At 33.8% G+C, this 18,070-nt stretch overlaps 3 protein-coding genes across 6 annotated transcripts; 1 reads left to right on the top strand and 2 right to left on the bottom strand.

Moving 5' to 3' along the window:
• Nucleotides 1–586: 586 nt before the first annotated feature.
• On the top strand, nt 587–3,710 carry LOC138134818 (proton-coupled amino acid transporter 1-like). The gene is made up of 8 exons (XM_069053352.1): nt 587–737; nt 1,692–1,748; nt 1,816–1,966; nt 2,021–2,233; nt 2,287–2,577; nt 2,633–2,814; nt 3,214–3,386; nt 3,441–3,710. The coding sequence occupies exons 1-8, from the start codon at nt 697–699 to the stop codon at nt 3,683–3,685; spliced, it is 1,353 nt and encodes a 450-aa protein (XP_068909453.1). The 5' UTR covers nt 587–696; the 3' UTR covers nt 3,686–3,710.
• Nucleotides 3,711–6,628: 2,918 nt separating this feature from the next.
• Nucleotides 6,629–8,998, bottom strand: LOC138134880 (cilia-and flagella-associated protein 96-like). Its single transcript, XM_069053462.1, has 6 exons — nt 8,634–8,998; nt 8,316–8,458; nt 8,142–8,265; nt 7,854–8,093; nt 7,589–7,805; nt 6,629–7,530 (listed from the first exon to the last, which is right to left on the bottom strand). The coding sequence occupies exons 2-6, from the start codon at nt 8,443–8,445 to the stop codon at nt 7,303–7,305; spliced, it is 939 nt and encodes a 312-aa protein (XP_068909563.1). The 5' UTR covers nt 8,446–8,458; nt 8,634–8,998; the 3' UTR covers nt 6,629–7,302.
• Nucleotides 8,999–9,154: 156 nt separating this feature from the next.
• On the bottom strand, nt 9,155–17,868 carry LOC138134797 (proton-coupled amino acid transporter 1). Of its 4 annotated transcripts, none has more exons than XM_069053297.1 (9): nt 17,710–17,868; nt 15,130–15,228; nt 14,566–14,703; nt 14,220–14,370; nt 10,421–10,630; nt 10,087–10,359; nt 9,857–10,035; nt 9,625–9,797; nt 9,155–9,570 (listed from the first exon to the last, which is right to left on the bottom strand). In XM_069053297.1, exons 2-9 carry the CDS (start codon nt 15,225–15,227, stop codon nt 9,326–9,328), a joined length of 1,467 nt encoding a protein of 488 aa, XP_068909398.1. In that variant the 5' UTR covers nt 15,228; nt 17,710–17,868; the 3' UTR covers nt 9,155–9,325. The 4 variants fall into 4 exon arrangements, with proteins under 4 accessions (XP_068909398.1, XP_068909414.1, XP_068909405.1 ...); XM_069053313.1 differs by having other exon boundaries at nt 14,566–14,675; nt 17,710–17,764; XM_069053304.1 differs by lacking the exon at nt 17,710–17,868 and adding an exon at nt 16,701–16,721.
• Between the last annotated feature and the right edge of the window lie 202 nt (nt 17,869–18,070).

The raw sequence follows: 18,070 nt of genomic DNA, 5'->3' as shown, positions 1-18,070 counted from the left end.
CACACACTTCTGAGTTAGGACTATCTCTGCACAGCATCTTTTCTATAAAAATCACATACCAAAAATACAACAAAACGTAAAAATGAAAACACTACTACCGTCTATGCTCAAACACAAAATACTAAAGGCCCCTACCTTTCTTTTTAATTGGGAGACAATCAATCACATGGCAAATCCTCAAAAAAGAGATATAACTGACGTTCATAATAATTATCACCCAATTTCCTTAGTGTGTAAATTTGCCCTGGAAAATACATTATACAAACGCTAAACGCATGCGTACGTTTATAAAACCAACTTTGATAGTTTTCAACGTGGTTTCATCGCAAAGAGCTCCGCAGAAACGAATGTAACATGCATAGTCAAGACGGTTTTCAAATATATAGGAAGACTCAAGTAGACCAATGGCAACGACGTCATTATATGGAAATGGGAAGGGACAGAAAAATAAAAAAATAAAACTGATCTGTTCTTCTTCAAGAGCTGACGGGAAAAAAATTCAATATTCCTAAATTTAAATATGAAAATACATAAATGTTTAAAGAGAAGTTGAGAAGTTATAATTTATAGACAATTAAAAATCATGGTAACCATAACAAATCGTACAAAATTGTCATTTGGACAGATGATTGAATTAACTGTGCATATATTTTTTTAAATTGATTCATTTTATTCTTTTTAAATTTTCTATTGAAAATGGCAGAACCAAAGCACAAAGACCAGGAAGAACACCATAGGTAAGCTTTAGAAATATCAGAATACTTTTAAAAATTCGTTTTATCAGATCACAGATCTTGTTTTCTCTGTACACAACTTCAAAATTATAAAGTTTAGGTTTTCCACCATCAAGTACTTACCTATATTTTTTTGCAATCCATTTCATTCATACGTTTTCAGAGTACTGTAGAGCATCATTTTATATTAATACATTATTTAGATGCGTCGGATGCTCGTTTTTATAAATATAAATTTTCCTGTTGTTTCTGTTATGGTGGTGTGCTATGTAAAAAAAATTCAACAAAGACGAGTTCACAATTTTCAAGATTTGTGGTGCATTACAACTTCAAATTTAGTATTGTTAAATTTGTAATTCAATAAATCTGAGTCTTGGATCACAAAATTATATTACGAATGAGTGTAGATATGAAGATTCGTTTTTTATTTGGAAGACAAAGCAAACATCCATAGATATTGTTTATTAGTCTAACTTGGCACTATAGCTAAATTGTTTAAAATATCTTTCCTGCAATAGTTTGGCAATAAAACAATCTATTTTGACATTCCATAAGCACATTCTCGACTATTTCTGGAATATTGATGGCACACACCCTTGTAATTCTTTTCCTCAAAAATCAATATTAAGATTGCATCACATGACCTCCCTTGCTGTTTGAAATTTCAAAGCTGACGACATCCCCAACACCATCCTTGCAGATTCACACTTTAGGTTTACATCAAAAAACAGTAAAGTCGATACCATTTCATTTAGTTTTTGTCTGCTGCCTCTCTCTTGCCTACGATTTAGCACCCCAACAGATATTGATGAATTAGCTCCTATGCTGTTATTAGTATTACTTTAGACATTTCTGTTTTGCACTGTTCGTACGGTATGAAAAGATAACTAATAAAATTAAGTACTTAGTGAACTTGTTGATAACTGGCACATAATTAATAATTTTGTTTATTTTTAGACAGTTTGCAAGTGAAGCTCATACGGAAGATGTAACTGGAAAAAAACCACCTACTGGGTATTTTTTTCATAATTATATAGATTTTATTTAAATATAAATACAAATATTTGGGTAATTTTTTTAGTTACTTGACAAGTATTATGCACTTAGCAAAATGTTACGTTGGAACTGGAATTTTTGCAATGGGTGAAGGCTTCAAAAACAGTGGACTTGTTTTCGGACCAGTAATGCTATTCCTCTTAGCTATAGTTAATCTGAACTGTCAACATATGTTGGTAAGCTGGCACCCCAACAATGCCCATTAAAATATATTTATAAAATTCATTAAGGTTAACGCAGTTATTAAAATTGCCGGGCAAGAAACTCATGAAGTAAAACCTACTTTTGCGGAAGCTGTTGAGTACACGATGGAGGGAAGTTCTATTGCTTGTTTGAAGAATAATTCAGCAAAACTTGGATGGGTCACGAATATATTTCTTTGCTGCACAGAGTTAGGATTTTGTTGTGTCTACTTCGTCTTTATCGCTGAGCATTTAGTTGAAGTAGATTGAAAACATTTTTATTTACTTCTTGTAATTAGAGTAATCACTTGTAGATGGCCAGTGATCATGACTTGTTGTCTAAAGATGATCCCGCAAGCAAACACATAATGTTAGCAATCATTTTAATGCCAATGTGGCTCTCCACATTTCTGGGAAATCTAAAATTGTTGCTTCCTTTAACGGTGATAGCCAATATATTAATGTGGTCAGGAATATTGATAATAGTTTACTTCACAACATGCGAAGGTCTTCCCGACTCCACTGAAAGAGAATACATAAGTTCTTACAGAACATGGCCTTTATTCTTTGGAACAGCTCTGTATGCATTTGAAGGAATCACATTCGTTTGTCTTTTGTATTTTTTAATAATATCATGACTTGTGACTTAGGTATATTTAGATAGTCCCCCTCCGAAATGAAATGAAAGAACCAGAAAAATTTATGACTCCGTTTGGTGTCTTAAATGTTGGAATGATGTTTGTTGCATCATTGTACATTTTGGTAGGTATTTTGGGTTACTGGAAGTATGGCGACGACGTGGAGAGCAGTGTTTTCTTAAATTTAACTACAGAGGTACAAGGGTGAGTAGACGCTCTGTGTGGGTCCAAAATATACCGTAAAAATATTTTAAATAAACATGTCACTTTAATCACAAACATTGTCACTTAAGCTTAAGATGTATCTCTACAGCGTAGTTGGATTTTTCGTATCCCACCTCCACCCGGCGGCACGGCAATTTTGCCGGAGTACATACACTATTACGGATAATACTATCAAGTAATAGTGCAGTGCTTATCAACATAATTACCGGCGTCTTGCCTCCACATTTAGACTTTTTTGTGTTTTATGTTCTGTGTCAATGTTAAGGAATTTCCTCACGATATGACATGAGTATAATAATATACCTTTTTGAATTTCAACCACCAATGTGTTCTCTAAGTCCAAAATTTTCAAATTTTTCTATTATATTCATATTTTAGTTTAAAGGATGTGATAAACGGTATGATGTCGGTGGCGGTATTGTTCACTTTCACCCTTCATATGTACATACCATTCGAAATTACTTTCCCCTTGTTCTATAGAAAATATGGTCCCTTTAAGAATGGTATACTTATTGTGTGCATATGCCGATCTATTCCTGTTTTGCTAACATGTACGTCACAAATTTTACTGCAAGTGAAAATATTTAAGTAATTTTATTTTGTAGATACAATGGCTAACATCATTCCATTCTTGGGCCTGTTTATATCACTTATTGGAGCCTCCGCCGGGGCTTTCTTGGCTATTATACTCCCTCCGATACTTAATTTAATAGCTTTTCAGGGTGAGCTCCCCTGGTATTATATCGCGAAGGACATTCTCATAATTATAATTGGTATTACCGGATCACTAACAGGAACCATTCTGAGTATAATCGACATTGTAGAGAAATTCAAAGAAGAATATGGATAAATTAAATTACCAATCTTGGCTATAATCAGATTGTTTGATTACTTTCAATTATTATTCCTAGTCTAAATATTACTGTTGTCATATATAATATACCAAGGGACAGATACATTGCCGGAAATTTTTTCGAGCAGTCCTGACAGACGAGTGTTTGTCGCAAGAAAATTACACGAGGGCTTCAGCCCGAGGGTAATTTTGAGCGACAAACACGAGTGTTGGACTGCAAGAAAAAATTTCTGGCGATATATATCTGTCCCGAGGTATATTCGGAAGAGAATCGCCCGAAAAAATTTTTCCCTAGGGCAATTATATCCTAGGGAAAATTTCCGCTTAATTAAATTGTGATTGGTTGCTATTCAAACAATTCGGAGTTGTGATTTGCCAATATAAATCATGTGACATTTGAGGGCGATTCTCAAAGAAACATATTTAAGTCCTCTAACCTTTAATAGAGAAATTTGACAGTTGTCAAATACAGCAGTACCAGCGCTGCCAAGCGAACCATAAAATGCATAGCTTACTCGATGTAAGTATCTTTTTTTCGATTGTAGGGTACAATCAAGATATCTAGAAAGAATGGTATAGCAACTCGACGCCATTTTGCCGTTCAAAACCGGTGCCAGGTCGCCAGGTGTCGCCATAGTAGCGAGGGACTGTCAAACTGACAGCATTCTGACAACACCAAGCCAATTTTTTTAAAATTCTCCTTTACAGAACTTAGAAAAGCTCCAAGTGTGGAGTAAAGCCTGTGGAACTACATTAGGGTCAAAAGACTTTATCTGCATGCAACATTTTTGTGACCGATACATTAATGGTAGCATTTTAAAGTGAAATTTAATTCGAAGAACCTTAGCACCTAATGCCATTCCTACGCCCCATTTGGGTGCGGGTCCTTCCACAGAAAACATCCCGTTATTTTCACATACCAGATCCTTGTAAGTCTCATCCCTTTGTGTGTCCTTCTAGGGACGTATGCACTGACAAAATTTAAAACTACACTGGGGCTTTGGCAGAGTAAACCCGCGCTGAGATATGACATTTGGTGGTGGAACTTTGCGCGGACAAAATTATTGTTCAAAATCCACCAACCCTAAATTCATAGTCCTGTGGGATGTTCTGATTCTGAACATGAAAAACCATTGACGAAAGCAATAATTATGAAATTTTTAAGCACAAGAATGTGTTTTTCTTGCCAAAAAGAGGCAAAGCTTGCAAAACTTGTTTAACTTTACTCATTGTATCAATTGTTATTAAAAACTAACATTTTATTTAACTTTCTTATCGTTCCATTTGACATTTGACAGTTCAGTGACAGTCCCCGAAATGTCACATCTGGCGTTCGTTTTTGAATCACGTAGTTGCATGGTTGCAGGTATAAGTTGACATAAAGTCTATTCAAAAAACCACCGCCGTCTTGATGATTGACATATTTCGCTATACATCTGCCTGGGCGAAGCTTTAGCGCCTGTGATCTCCACGGCGCCACTTTAGGGGGGAATGTCACTAAATAATCATAACCTCATAAAAAAATGTAATGAATTCAGTGAAGTTGTCAAAATGCAGTGTCAAAGACTCAGAGTGTCGCAGTTTAAAATTAGCTTTAATAACAACAATTTTATTAATTTTGTTGATGCTAGTTCTGTGTGGTGTTTCTGGTTTTTAGCATTTTGCTGTTAGTGTTTATGAACTGGCTTTTTTATCATATTAGAACTGATATTGCGGTAAATGCAGCAACAACAAATTCCGTTAGTTGTAATGTTGTAAACCTATTTCTAGATTAATATTAAAATTATAATCTCATTCTTGGATTTGCAGTACCTACATTATTTCCTAAGCGGGTCATTTCAGATAAAGATGGGTCCACAACAAAACAATTACCTATATTTGCTTAATTAATCCGTGCCATTCTTGGTGGAAATGAGTGGAAAGGATATTTTACGTTTTGTACAGTTTTGAATATAATATCATTTTGGGCAAATTATTATTCTATGAATTTGCACTCGCCACTGACCGAGATATTTTCAGAAAACGCGGCGCCGAAACTTTGTCCCTCCCGCACAACCGAACCAGTGCGCAACATTTTGCTTTTGCCATTTAGAATATCCAAACTGTAATTACAATTAAAGTAATGTATCATTTATCACTGGACAACTACGCATGACTGCATGCATCATGCAGATACATGTGTGTGGACTGCATGTCAAAATTGTCACGATGCACATGACGATGTGATAGCATGACAGTTAGTTGCTAACAGCAACCCCCGAAATCAACCCTAAACGTCAGAATCATGAGAACATAGGATTTTTCGGTCTACGCCCAGGCCGCTATAGACACTCTGACTATCTAGCAGGTCGTGCAAAAAACATCTGGACTGTCAAAATCAAAATTGGAGTTGTTAGGTTGGTTAAATCACTAGTTATTTTCATGTTGCCCGGTCGATATCTATGATTTTTTAGATTTTTCACACTAATCATTTGTTTAAATTGACATTGTCAAATAAATTGCAAAATTATTTAAGTATAGGTATTTTGTAAAAAGGTAAAAATGGAAAATTCAAAAAGAACTATGGTGGCGCGAGAGAAGAGGGCCATAACAAATTATTATATTATAAAGCCATACCTTCAACACAAAAACGTTTCTGATTTTAACCCAACTCTGGAGAAACACCATTTTGCATTGTGAAAATGAAAACCTAATTAAAGCTGATTGGTTAACTATGTGGGTATTAGAGATGTTCCACCCAATATATCCTTAGCGGAATCTGACAGACAGGTATGGGAAGCGATTTTCAATTTTGGTTATTGTTTAGTTTTTATCTGTTTTCAGTTTGTCTGTTTTTATTTTTAGTTCAATGATTAAAACGGAAAACATAACCTAAATATATTTTGGAACTAAATAGATTTTGACGTGGGTACACTCTAGTGAAAATTTTTTATACCCAAGTACAGTCAAAACAAGCATTTTATTTAAAATTTAATTTTGACAGTCCAGGAGTTTTTTGAATTTACTATACCATTCTTTCTATTATGCATTCACGATCTTTTTGGGACCGAGTTGGCTATGATTTTTTCTTTTCATGTTGGACTAACCAATACCCAATATATATCTTTAGTCTGTGGGACTAACTGACTCAGTGATGCAACGGATGCATTTTTTTTTCTGTCAGTGTCTGTTCGACATTTTCTTGCCACCGGATTGCCAGATTTATTATTTTAATATTCGTAAGAAACCAAATGATTTATTACGTATGTAAAAATAATTTAAATTTCCGTCAAAGGAACAGTCAAAATTGCCAAAATAATTTAATACTATAAAAAAATTCTATTAAACGATTTAATTTAATTTAAAAATAACAAATCAGATTCAAGAGATCCGGCAACAATGTACCTATTCAGTAAATATAACCCTAAACTGAAAACAACCTAACCTAACACAAAAAGTGTCAATTTCCTTTAGGGAATTTAGTTATCACCCAGGTACTGCCAATAAAATCACTAGATGGTCATAGCCAACTCGGTCCCAAAAAGATCGTGAATGCCTTATAGATATCCTGGGTACAATTTTTCTATTTAATAAGTTTCACTTCGCATATCGATAAAATATTGAGAATAGTAATTTTAGTCGTTAATAATATATTTGATGTAAGTTGGCTGTATAGTGTTATAATTTTTCTTGTTGACTTTCACATCAACACCTTGGAAGAGGACTGACGTATTGTAATAGCTTTTCAGTGCAGTCGAAGGAGGATAAAAAGCATCTTCGTGAGGTTTCTTAATACGAACGCCGTATCTGTCAAACTTATACTCAGGAAATTTATCAAAGCATCCATCATGGCATCCACCTTGCTATTAAATATTGTATTACCAAAAAATATTTGATTGATTTTTCTAGAATCAACTTTACCCATTTTCCTGGCCCAGTAGGGACAATATATCCAGGTGGCAGAATGTTTTCTTCTTTCTCTTTTGGTCTAATGTACGTCGGTCCCGGTTTCATACCTTCTGGCTCTCCATACGGATTCTTATCGAAACAGAACTGGGGATAATGAACTGTTAACATAGGACCGCCCAAATTTTTTCCGTATTCTTTGTACTTCGGTTTCAATCCATAGCGGTCAGGTCTATAAAAAGTGTATTAATGGCGACTTTAAACTTGTTAGATTTGTTACTTATGTTCAGGATAAGGACTTAAAGCTATATCAGCATATCCTGGGCCTCCTAACTTCCCTGGAGCACCTAACAAGTTTCTCCCTTCCACTTTATGGGGTGGATTAGGTTTTCTTTTATTACTAAACGCTTCAATTATGCCGCTGAAAGTTCCATAATAATCTCCTGGGCAAGCATGTTGTTTGAATCCAATTGGAGGCATAAATGGACGTTCCGAAACATTTTTATACTTTGATGGTACCCTTAATTGACATAAGCAAATTACCGTTTTTACTTATGCATTTACCTACGGTTTCTTTCCTCGACCCCTTATTGCCTCCTTAGAAAAAATTCTCTTAAAAACGGGCTCGAAATATCCGTGCTGCGTTCCATTTTTCGTTTTTCTGCCCTCACAATACATATTTCTTCCCTCTCCTAAAAAGTGTTGATGTTAAATCTGGTAAAGAGCGTAAAAGAGGTGATACTCTGAGTCTTCTTCTTTGGCAATGATTTGGCACTTAAGTAGGCCATTTCACTGAACAAGCCTATCCTCTCAATATCGGGTCTTCCAAATTTGTGACCCAAGTCGGGTGAATTGGACCTCTTTTTCGCCATTTTCTTGTGTGATCTGAAAAAAGTTATGTATTTTTCAAATTTTGACAAACAAGTTCGAATAATTTGACACAACTTGACTACAACGTTAAGTGAGGTTAATTAACTCCAACTTAATTTTTTCAAATATGTTTTATTTTAATTAAACCTAAATTATACGGTTTTTAACAATGATCAGAATATTCTTATACCTAACTAGTATAATGTGTCTAAAAACCAATTGCTTGCCATTTTAATTAATTTTGTTTACAAGAAACCTAAAAAAACACAAAAAAAAACGAAGATACGTATTCGTAAGTGCATTTCTTCATTTATTCAATTTCAGGAAACTTTCAAACATTCCAAGTTATGGCATTTGCTCATTATTAGAATACAATTAGTGAGCTATTTAGGGTAAGTAAACCCAGGAATGTAAATCATTATACAAAATAAAATATTAATTATTTAACTATTAGTTGTAATCATTTTTAATTTATTCTCTTAGAGAGTGCAGAGTATTTAGCGGAACATTTAGCAGTAAATAGTAATTTTTAACATTATGTTGTTTCACTTGGCACAAAAAGTATCATTAACAATTAGCGTTGACGGCTACGCAACAGTAATAAAATCTTAATTACGTAATGTTGATGTTTTGAGCTATTAACTCAAGAAAAGTGTACACTTCACTCTTGCAGTGTACAGAAGGAATTTGGGAAAGTAAAAGACTAGAAAATATTCGAAAAAATCTTTATCACTAATCAAATATTACAAAAAAATAATCACTTATGGTAAAATGTTTATCTGGACTATGATACACATGTACATAATAAATTAATAATTAAAATACAACCACTATCCCGGTAAAACGTCACTTACTGCCTAACAGTCTTGTGTAAAATTAGAGTTATTGTTTGTTGAAAGCACTAATTATCGAATTTATACTTTCGTATGTTCCTGTGACGCAACCGACGACTCCAAACAATAAAATAATCACATTTTTGACAACCGTGATGAATTTCAAATCTCCACAATTGTAACTCGTAACAAGGTCCAAAATTGGAGGAAACAGCAAAGCTAACGTTGAACTGCTGACGGCTCCCACCAGTGAGATAAAAAGATTCAAAAAGGGTATAGCCTCCGCCATTATAACTGAAACATTCATCGATTTAGATATAATCACGCGAAATATTAAATGGTTCTTACATGTGATTAAAACTAATACTGATCTGAATGTTAATTCTGCAAAAACTGGATACTTGAAAGGACCCAACCAATTTTGCAGATTAGGATACATAATCTCAACAGCAATGTAAAACTGAAGAGCATAAGTCAGAAGGATTCCCAGTGAGATAATTATTTTTACCGACTGAGCCAATCTGCAACGTAAAAGAATGTCAATCTCCTCCTGCTTCACCTTTCAGTATAATCGACTTACATATCACCTTCTGGTAAATTCAGAGTAACGCTACCCTTGATGTCGTCGCCATATTTCAAGTAGGAAAGAGAACCAATCAAAATATACAGCATAGTCACAACACTCATTCCTACGTTTAAAACTCCGATTGGTCTTCTGAAGTCTGATGGTTTCCTCATTTCATTTTGCAATGGCAGAACCTACAAGCAGTCTCTTATACCTGATTGACACCATTGCTTGCTCTGACTTACAAGTCCGATACCCTCAAATGCGAACACGGCTGTACCAAAAAAAAGCGGCAATTGAGTTGGCTGAGCCACATAAGTTCGTTCAGAAATCGATGGCAAATCTTGCGATGTGTAATATACAGTGATGATCAGACCCATCAACATGAATATGTTAGCGATGGTGGAAAATGGCGCCAGATACTTCAAATTACGTATGAGAGACGTACAAAGGATTGGTAAAAGAATTATTGCCATGTGAAGATGGACGTCCAAATCGTACCCGTGGTAGTCCAAGACCTGCGTGTCAAGAAAAGCTGTATTGTTGACGTACTCGGACAAATTGCTTGGTCGACCTTACCTGTTTTGCGTTTTCGGAAATAAAAACAAAATAGACACAACAGAAACCTAACTGGGTGACGCACAAAAAGATATTCACTAGTGTTTTCATGAACTTTGAGATTTTTTGCATCCTTGGAGGACCTGTAGCAAAACAAAGCTCAACTGTTTCAGCAAAGTCGGGAGGGACGGATACTTCGCTCTTAGCTTTCATCTTTTTAGCCGCCGACAGCTAAAATAAAAAAAAAATTGCATATTGCTTGTTTTCGTATTTACTAAAAAACAATTTTCTAAATTACATCAATAATAAAACGTCCACATCATCTCTCCGTGATTATTAATAATAATTTTAATCTTCATATCTCTATTATAAATAATAAAGTTTACGAATTTAATTAAAATAAATATTAACATGTAATACCGGAGGAGCTATAAGTTTTTGAGAACAATGAACACTATAGATAAAAAAATGTATCTTAGAAATATAGCTTAGGCCTAATCTTACATATCTTGACCTTGCTTAGCAAAATAAATTAATTAAATCACACAAATTTAATCAGCCGAATCAAGCCAATTTTCTAAAGATTCCACTTGATTCATTAATCTTATCTCTAAGGACCGCCACTGATTTGATCTATTCTAAAATCCAAATGTTTCAGTTATCACTAACGTTATAAACAAGAATTTGCATTTTACTACATTATTAACTAATTTTAAATGCATTTATAAAAAGTTACATAGTGGAAACCTTATCTAAATCAAAATACAAATTTCTAAATAATACTTAACCTTGAACTTACACAATTATATTATACCTGCACGTAAAAAGTAAAAATGAAAATGCATATCAAAAGTTATATTATTTGTTGAGTTACCTAAAAAACAATAACTGACATTTGCTAGCAATCTGGGCAAGTAAAATAGTGTACATACCTCTTATAAATAAATCATGGATAATGTATTGGGCTATAATTAATATTATGTTTGTTAATGCACGACAGAACATGACTAAAGCAATAAAAATTAGTACTAGATTATTTATGGTATGAATAAGTAAGATTTTGACAATTTTAGCTACCGCATTTTACTCAATTAAATTAGAATGATATTTGAAAAGTAATTATATTTCAAGTGTTATTACAAACAAAAAATTCTTTTATTACAATCCTAATTTATGTGGTAAGTAATAAGTAAGTGATAACATGATGAACAATAGTGACTACACTAGATATTTATAAGTTAAGAAGTTAAAAACTTAGATACATAATGTGACTTGTAAATATTCAAGATACATGAAGTCATTATTTTTTGCAAAAGAAATAACGAGTTGGTTCTGCAATATCACAATTTTAAAACCGTGACAATACGATGTTGTTCGCAACATGTGTAAGAGAAAGTACGAAATCGCAAATCACACCATACAGTTCGTTTAACCTGATTTACACTGGTCTAGCTCAGCTACTTCAAGTAGCCATATAATGCGATAAATAGCAAATGTTAATACCGGGTGATTTTAAATTAATGTTACTTTTTTTCATAAGTTGGTAATACGGTGTGATCAAGAACGGTTCATTCTCTTGTAACAGCATAAATATAGCCGGCATAACCAAAAATGTTTTTAATGTCGTCTCAAGTTAAAAAATCCGGTCAGTGCCGGTCAGTGTTTCATTGCCAACAGAATCAGTCATTGTTGATCACGCTGTATTATTGTTGGTTATTCTGTTTTTTAATGTGATAGTTGACATAAACATAGGCGTCCTCGCCTATTTGACTCAATACATAAAATGTCAAAATGACGTACGTACGCCAATGTGTTGATTAAGGTATCAAGTTTGCCAAAATAATTTATGAAAAATGTTCCCAACTTAAGAAAAAAAGTTACAATCATTTAAAATCACCTGGTATATGTAGGTAATCTTGAAACACAAATTAATATCAATAAAACTTGGTTTGATAATTTTGTAGTGATAAAAACACCTCCAAACATTTTTACTGCGGTTAACCATGCAAAATATCTCAATTATGATGTTAAATACATATTGTTTGATTCTGCTAATACACATTTCGGTTATACCTCAATTATCATCAAACTGCTAATTTATGTGGCATAGGATGCGGTTGCAGACATTGTCTACTTAAGTAGGTAAACAAAAAATAACCATGACTGTATGTAGCCACAACAATGCTAAATCTTTAATCCTTGGTAATAATTTGCGTTTACGTAAAATAGAAGCACGTTTCCGACTTAATGATCTCATTACTCAAAATTAATCTCTAATTTAGATGAAGGAAGCGAAAACACGTCTAGATCTATGGTTTTGAGAGAATCTTTGTGTTTTTCCTTAGTTAGTCTATCAAATCAGCCATTTAAATCAAAACAGTGACTGATTATAAGACAAGTACTGTGATAAGTATTATTCCTGTTATCGTACAATTCTGACAGAAAAACAGCTACTCAAAAATCATTGAACACATCTGACACCTTAGCTGATACCTACATTCCTTTTGTGACAAGGAATATTGTGCCACTTGACAGCATAAATCAGCGAAAATTTTAGCAACGAATTTCGATTGTTTTTATGATCTTTGCATGGAGGTGTGATAATGTGACGTGTGTGCACTAGTCTTAATACCAGGAAAACATCATCAAGTATTTCTGGTTAATAAGCGAGACCTAGACCCATAAAACGGATATCTCCTCATCAGTATTCTCTTCACGGTGTTTTAGCAATCATCATAATTCGTTGTAAAGTCACATATAAAATTGCTAAAACAAACAAATTACAAGAAAAATTCACACACGGAAACATTTAACGAGATCATTATTTGATTAATGAGAAGATTGTGTGTGGGTGAAGGATTTCCATACATTTTGCTACTAACTCGTGGAATTAGGTGCGTGCCCACGGGGCAGCTACCATTGTGCTGCGGTCAATCCAGTTCGATCTGGATTTTCGCTACCATACCGAAGGCATGACGTCGAAATAACTCAAGATTTCTGCCATAAAAGTATAAAAAAAGAGAAACTTTCCCTCATCGAATTTTAAACGCTAAAACCGATAAAAATGGACGCTGTTGACTTGTTTCTTTATGCGATCGGTGTCTGAAAATAATTATTTCAATTGTTACTTTCGGACAAGGAAACACATAAAGTGGGTACTTTCATAACAAGACAAAAATTTTATGGCTGACGATTACAAAACGAAGTTTAAACATTGCACTTTTACCGCGAGATTTCGCTAGCGATTCTCTTTATTTGCATCGGCAATCATCATCTGTCGGCTATATATTGTTTCACTTTTAACACTTCCCAGTAAATCAGTTATTTGTAGTCAACATGTTTTGTATGGTGTGACATTACTGAAGCGTGAAATTCGTTGGAACATCCGAGATCGCACAACTTAGTCTTGAACGCTGGTTTTTTAGGATTAATTTTAATTATAACAAAATTGCCGTCATCCCGTTATTAGTTCGCAAGAACGACGTTAATAACAAAAGAATTAGCGTTTGGACTGGTGTGGGTGTACCAAAGGCCTGTCATGTGTGATTAAGTAATAATGCGCTTCGTGATAATTTTTTGCATGAATTTCGTGATTCTGTGTATTTAGAAATTTGCGAGTTGTCTTTGCACCTTTCTCTTTGGTTTCGGTTTCTTATCGTATCGGCGGTTTAATATTCGCGTGGAAATACACATTAAAACATAGATACGTGCTATTAGGTTTCTGGCACGTGCAGATTGTCAAGGATAGTCATCAAACCCGATCGAGGCGTTTTCATGTATGACGTCTCGAATAAATCGCAGTCGTAACATTGATGCTTACCAATAAGTGTTGGCAGTGAACACAAATGATCCCTAATATTAAGACGACCCCGGGTCCTATAAGGATTCCGGCGTTCCGGATGGCGTCACCCATGGCAAAAATTCCTGATCCGACGTTTCCCTTGAGCAGGTGCATCAAGGTCTCGCCATATCTTGCATAGAAAAGTGCATAAATTAGTTTGGAATAACGCATGAAACACGAGAAGTGTTACACAATCGAATTTCTTGAGAGTATTTGTCGGATATATGTTATCAAGGACGGTTTGTAACAAATAAGCAAAAACTGATGCAAGTTATAATGAAAATAAGAGGTAATCAACGGAAAGTCATTACCTCCTCGTACTTACGACGTAGGATGTTCAACGGAAATACCATGGCCGTGGCCACCTCCACTCCCCGGAACCTTCTCTTTGGGATGCTTTTCTTGCATGGGTATGGAAATGATGGGTTCCTTAGACTGAAAAGTCATAAATACATTTTCATTGCTGCAAAAGAGAAATAGAAAGTCATTTGAAATTTTGACGCAAGTCGGGATTTTCAAGGGACGACACCTTGTGGATCATTGTTGGGTCGCTCGTTCATCCGACAATTTGTTTGAAAGTAACATAATAAAATGAACCACAAGGTAAACAGGTGGGTACCAGGAATTGAACTAATAATTGCTTGCCAATTTGCGACAACAATAAGTTATTTACGACGACTTTTTTCACAGATAACTATTGACATTCCTTTATGAACGGAAAAATTGAAAAAACTGTAGAATACTTTGTAAACAAAACTTTTTTCAGATCACTCAAAAGTTACGCAGAACTGGTCTACAGCATAAATTACAAAGAGAATTTGACAAATATATGATTTGCCGAATTCTAGCAAGTTCAACACTCCTCAGTAATAAAATATTTCGCTCGTACCTTTTATCTCTTCCGTCGATTTGGTAACTTGACTTTGACCCATACCATGGTTGCTTCACGTTATTCGAAGGGACACTAGAATTGTTTTGCAATTCCATACTGTAAAAAATTTATATTAAAGGACAAACTGTTTCATATTTGCATACTAATAACTAGCAATAACTAGTGCACTAGTTTATATTTACTTGAGCAAATATTTTAAGTTCATTACTTTTGCAACAAAAATGCACAATAAAATTGTCGTTTTATCAAAAAAGTTCTCAGAAAATGTAAACATTTGCACTAGCTGGAATGCCTAAAATGTCAGTGTCACATTGCCCAAGAATTTAACCAATTCTTGTTAGTACTAACGTGTCGGTAAATTACCTTCAACATCTTCATGGTTACTGTACGAGTTGCTAACCATTTAAGGAGTACTCGACCGTCTTTGTAGTGATATCAAAAAACTAGAGCTAAATATCTGTGATGTTTGAATTTTATTTTTGAGTATTATGCAATATTATTCTTCCACGTTTCCCATAACAAATAAATTGCAATAAACTCGACTCAGATGCGCTTCTCTGTTCTATTTGTAGTTGGACAGCCGTACTATTATTAAAGCGTATCTTTTTCTTGTTGCTGAAGAGTTATCTCATTTTACTTATCGTTCTAAAGTTTAGATAACATTAACTAAATCTAATCGTAATATTAATTTTTTTACGTAAACAACTTGATCAAAACATTAAACATTCTTCCAGACTTGAAGAAGAAGTGGAACTTCATGAAGCAATAATCGTGTAGGCTAAAAGTAGACTAGAGTATTTTTAAATCTGTCCCAACTCTGGTCCAACAATATATTAGATTGCATAAAACATTATTTAATTTATTCAATAGTCTCTGACACGTAGAAATAAAGAATATACAACTTAAATCATGAAATGTCCAGTGTTTCCAATTGGAGGAAGTTAATTAATTGATTAAGTTAAACAATATAATGGATGCACAAGTGCAGTTGCGTTATTATCAATCTCATGGAGAAGAAATGTAAAAAAAAGTGTCGGAAATTTTAAAACACACGGTAATCATTGTGGAAACTTTTGTTGGATTCGGGTTGATGAGTCGATATATGTACATGGAAACTTGAGTCATAAATTACTGTTCTAATTATTGAAAAATTAATGGTTTTCAAATCTGCACTAAATCGATATTTTTTGAGAAGATAACTGCCAAAATTCCACTTGTTTCGCCTGTGCCTTTTTAATGACAATCATAGACAACTGGCTCGTTGCAACAAAACTTGAGCATATTAATTAGTGACATGCACGGAAAGGTGCTCATAAAATTCCGGTGCAGACACATGACGTCAAAAGACTCTAAACGCCAAGACATGAGGACCACCGTGTCCATTGTTTCGAGGTGCTGTGTTATTCGCCGTTTATTTATTTTTTGAATTAGCTAATATATCTAATTTAATTCAGCCAGCATACAAAAGGCGTGAACATCTGCCATTTATGAATAAGATTTAGATAAGTGAGTGTTTTTAAACTAAAAAGAATAAGAGAAAGAAATTATGTTTTATTGCCACTACTAACCTTAAGTTGGTTTGGAATTATTTCGGACTTAAAATGAATAATCGCTGTTAAGTGATAAAAAAGAATTACCACTTACGCACATTTATTGTAGATTTTTCGAAAAACTGCTTATAGTGAAGAAGAAATTTTTCGATGTTTACACCGACAGCTAAATCGACACTAACACTCATTTACTGGGTTTTCTTTTTTGGAAGAGCAGAAAAACGACGTGAAGGTTAAACGTAAAATTCTTATCAGCAATTTGAAATGGTCAAGTTTGGTACCAAAATCGGGTAATTATTAGTACTGTTGGCAACTATAAAATTTATTATCACCTTCATATCGTGACATATCGTGAAATGTTATCTAAACTATTAATATGAATTAACATAAAGATACCAGAAAATTTCCGCTCTTCTGTTATCAAGAAATATTGGGTTACAAACTTGAAAAAAACACTCGAGAAGTATCTCAGGTATCTCGATGGGGTAATGAAAATCGCAGCGATAAAAAATAACCGAGTTGTTTATTGTCAAAGGAAAATGAACTGACAACAATTACTGCTATCAATAAATTAATTTTTGTAGGTAAAATAGCATTAACAACGCTGTAATTGCGTAAATAACGCTATTCTTTTTTTTATAAATTAAATAATGGAGCTATTATGTTCTTGCACGTTACCACGGATTAAATTAGACTTTGAGATAGCCAGATTAGTTCCTCGTAATTAATTTTATTGCTTATATTTATATATAATTATATATACCTAGTACAATTTGACATGATTTATTTTATAAAAAAATGTGTATGAAAAAATCATATTTTTATTGAGAAATTTCTTATTACACTATTACACTTATGTGTGAAGCGTGTAAAGTATTAACATCGTCCCAGTAGTGAAAAATAATTGAACTTGAAAAAATTTTAAAAAAACTTTTTAAATTAAAATAATATTGAGAAAATTAAAGAAAAAAAAAATTAAAAGCAAAGCCGTTCCACCTAGACCGCATGGCAGTGTTTATCAACATACCTGTATAGAAGAGTTATACAATTTATTACTGATCTTGCTTGCAATGCACACACTACTGACACGGCACATACCTTTGCAAGCCGACTTTAAAGATATACTAAAGCGTGCTTAACTATCCCTACTCTTACTCATGATACAGAAGTCAGATGCAGACGCAAAATTGTTTATACTTTTTGTTGCAAAAATATTCCTTTTTATAAATGAAACTAATGATTTGTTTAAACTGATAACAACCTGGAAGATTCTGTGTGGGACTGACTGGCTGTGCATGAAGTTACGAAATAATTAGAACATGTGATTGATTAGTGTGACACTGTAGGATTAAATATTCCACTATAATTAAAAAAACACAATAGACCTA

Source organism: Tenebrio molitor, chromosome 1 (genome assembly GCF_963966145.1).
Source record: "Tenebrio molitor chromosome 1, icTenMoli1.1, whole genome shotgun sequence".
In the NCBI taxonomy this organism is placed as follows: domain Eukaryota; kingdom Metazoa; phylum Arthropoda; class Insecta; order Coleoptera; family Tenebrionidae; genus Tenebrio; species Tenebrio molitor.
Note: the sequence above shows the minus strand (reverse complement) of the source record. Positions and strands in the feature narration are given on the sequence as shown.